Here is a 2,500-nt window from a genome sequence, read left to right on the forward strand (position 1 = left end):
ATGGGCGGACAACGGCTGCCATAAGTCCTTCAAGTTCTGCCCCGTGTGCCGCGTGCGCATCCCCGTGTTCCTGCGGCTGCGCGGCATCTGCGACAGCAACCTGTACGACGACCGCTTCATCCTGGCCGGCCTGCGGAACCGGAAGCCCTACTTCCGCGGCTACTACCGCTCCCACGTGTTCCACGACGACCTCGGCTGGAGGCTGGAGAACATCCTAGAGAACAACACTTTTGCCGTCATGGAGGAGTCGGGCTCCATCGATTACCCCATCGGCAGGAACAACTGGATGTTCTCCCACGGGTTCTGTGGCCGTAAGTCCGGGGAGCTGATCTCGATGGCGCTCACACAGTGCCAGAATAATGTTAAATTCACGTGCAACGATGGCAACTGCATCGACATTGACCAAGTGTGTGACCGTCGACCTCAGTGCAACGATAAATCAGACGAACTTGACTGCAACATTGTGCTGAAACCAGAAGGTAAAGGCACGAACACATCTTCATAATCGCCTGATACAAAATATGATAATATAGAATCACAGAAATGAAAAGAGAAAGATGTTATTCCGAATTGTTTTATAAATTTCAAATTAAATATTTTTTCGTAAACGTCCTCGTGTTTCACAGGATATCAGCCGGAGCTGCCACCGCCCTCCCTCAACAACACCGGACCTCTGCCGGTGTTCCTCAACCTCACCCTGGAGTCCTTCAAGTCTGTCGAGCCCATTCGCAACCGCTTCACAGTGGACGTCGTCGTCAAGTACGCGAATGTCTTTGGCTCTTTTTATTTTTTTTCAGCTTTGAATACTTAAAAAAATCATCACCCGTAGTATAGTTTTATTTCGATATCGCTTCTCTGCCTCAGGATTTTCCTTTCTAGTAAAGAATCGTGCATAGTATTTGTAAGAAAAGACACATCACGTTCTCATCGTCAACTCACACACTCCAGGATGATCTGGAAGGACATCCGACTGCACTTCAAGAACCTCAGGGAAGATCGTCAGTTGAACATCATCCTGCCAGAAGACGCGAAGGAAATCTGGGTTCCTGTGGTGGACTTCCTCAACGCAGAAGGCAACCAGAACTCAGAGGTTGATCTCCACTCCAAAGTCACAATAAAACGTCTTGGGGGCAAAGTAGAAGACAACGTAGAATTATCCAAGGAAGGTGAGACGCTATTGTATGCTTTGGTCTGGCTTCTTGGCAGTGCCTTGTTGGTATGGTTCGCGAGATTTATATTTAGTGGTTCGTTGCCAGTTTTTAAAATCTAGTATCTAATTTTCCTGACTGAAATGAGTAAAAGTGCATTCTATAGGAAGACGTAGCTGTTGACCCGGAAAAGGAAAAACGAATATATGCTAATCGCGTTTCTGCTAGGCTTGTTCCAATGATGTAAATTTAGAACATATCTTCCGGAGGTGACGTATGACCAAAATTGATTTAAAATTTTTACTATTTCTGTTTATTTGGTTAGTATCCACCGTTCCTGAATACATGACCTGCTCTAATCTAATTAGTCATGGATATCGTATTCAAATGCTAACACTAACCGTTTGTCCCCGCAGCCTCCATCTACAACGGGCACGAAAATTACCTCCGCATCTCCAGGAAGTACACTATCACTTTTTCCTGCAACTTCAACTTCTTCTACTACCCGTTCAACACAAACTACTGCAGTATGATCTTCCAGGTGAAGCGCAACACTGACGCGTACGTAGCGCTACTCAAGTACGGTGAAGGCATCAATTACGACCGCAACGACAGACTGTCCGAATACGACATCGGGCGTATCGTTGTGAACAAGTTGTCAACGCGCGAACCGTACTCGGGTCTGGAGGTCGTGATCCAAATGAAGCATCTGTACGCGTCCCAGATCCTCACTATCTTCATCCCGTCGACGATCATCAACCTGATCACGTACACGACTTTCTTCTTCAAGTGGTACGACTTCACCAACCGCGTCATGGTGTCCCTGACATCGCTACTTGTGCTGATGACTCTCTTCTCGCAAGTGTCGGACACGCTGCCCAAGACGTCCTACTTCAAGCTCGTCGACATCTGGTTTTTCGTCTCGATCCTCTACACCTTCGCCATAATCCTCATCCACACCATCGTCGAGTCCTTCCACAAGTACGACATGGAGATAAAGGAGGAGGAGGAACGTCGAAGGGAAGTGGAGAAGAAGATGCTGGGCGTGGCGCCGCCTCGCTCGGCCTTCTCCGACATCGCGAGCACAGCGAGCTACATTTCTGACGACTCGGACCTCGGCGACTCGGACTTCGGCGACAGCGACTACGACAGCGAGAGCGACGATGAGCCGGGCGGGACGGCCCTCTCTCACAATTACATCCCCGTCCTGATTGACAAGTGGGGGAACCTGATTACGACGATCATCTACATCGTCCTCAACATCCTCTTCTGGGCCATGGCTTTCATGGAGAAGATACAGGAAAACATCAAAGATTACCAGTATGAAATGATGCTGCAGAAACAACCCGTCC

At 48.6% G+C, this 2,500-nt stretch overlaps 2 protein-coding genes across 2 annotated transcripts in view; one reads left to right on the top strand and one right to left on the bottom strand.

The window, feature by feature from the left end:
- LOC119589597 (calcium and integrin-binding family member 3-like) overlaps positions 1-2,500 on the bottom strand; it is a 38,154-nt gene that overhangs the window by 29,858 nt on the left and 5,796 nt on the right. The gene's annotated exons all lie outside the window — the stretch shown is intronic.
- LOC119589949 (gamma-aminobutyric acid receptor subunit rho-3-like) overlaps positions 1-2,500 on the top strand; it is a 2,916-nt gene that overhangs the window by 393 nt on the left and 23 nt on the right. The window contains exons 2-5 of the mRNA XM_037938634.1: positions 1-479; positions 627-759; positions 949-1,166; positions 1,565-2,500. The exon at positions 1-479 is cut by the window's left edge and continues 204 nt beyond it; the exon at positions 1,565-2,500 is cut by the window's right edge and continues 23 nt beyond it. Coding sequence (XP_037794562.1) covers positions 1-479; positions 627-759; positions 949-1,166; positions 1,565-2,500 — 1,766 coding nt within the window. The remainder of the gene's footprint in view (positions 480-626; positions 760-948; positions 1,167-1,564) is intronic.

Source organism: Penaeus monodon, chromosome 26 (genome assembly GCF_015228065.2).
Source record: "Penaeus monodon isolate SGIC_2016 chromosome 26, NSTDA_Pmon_1, whole genome shotgun sequence".
Lineage (NCBI taxonomy): Eukaryota > Metazoa > Arthropoda > Malacostraca > Decapoda > Penaeidae > Penaeus > Penaeus monodon.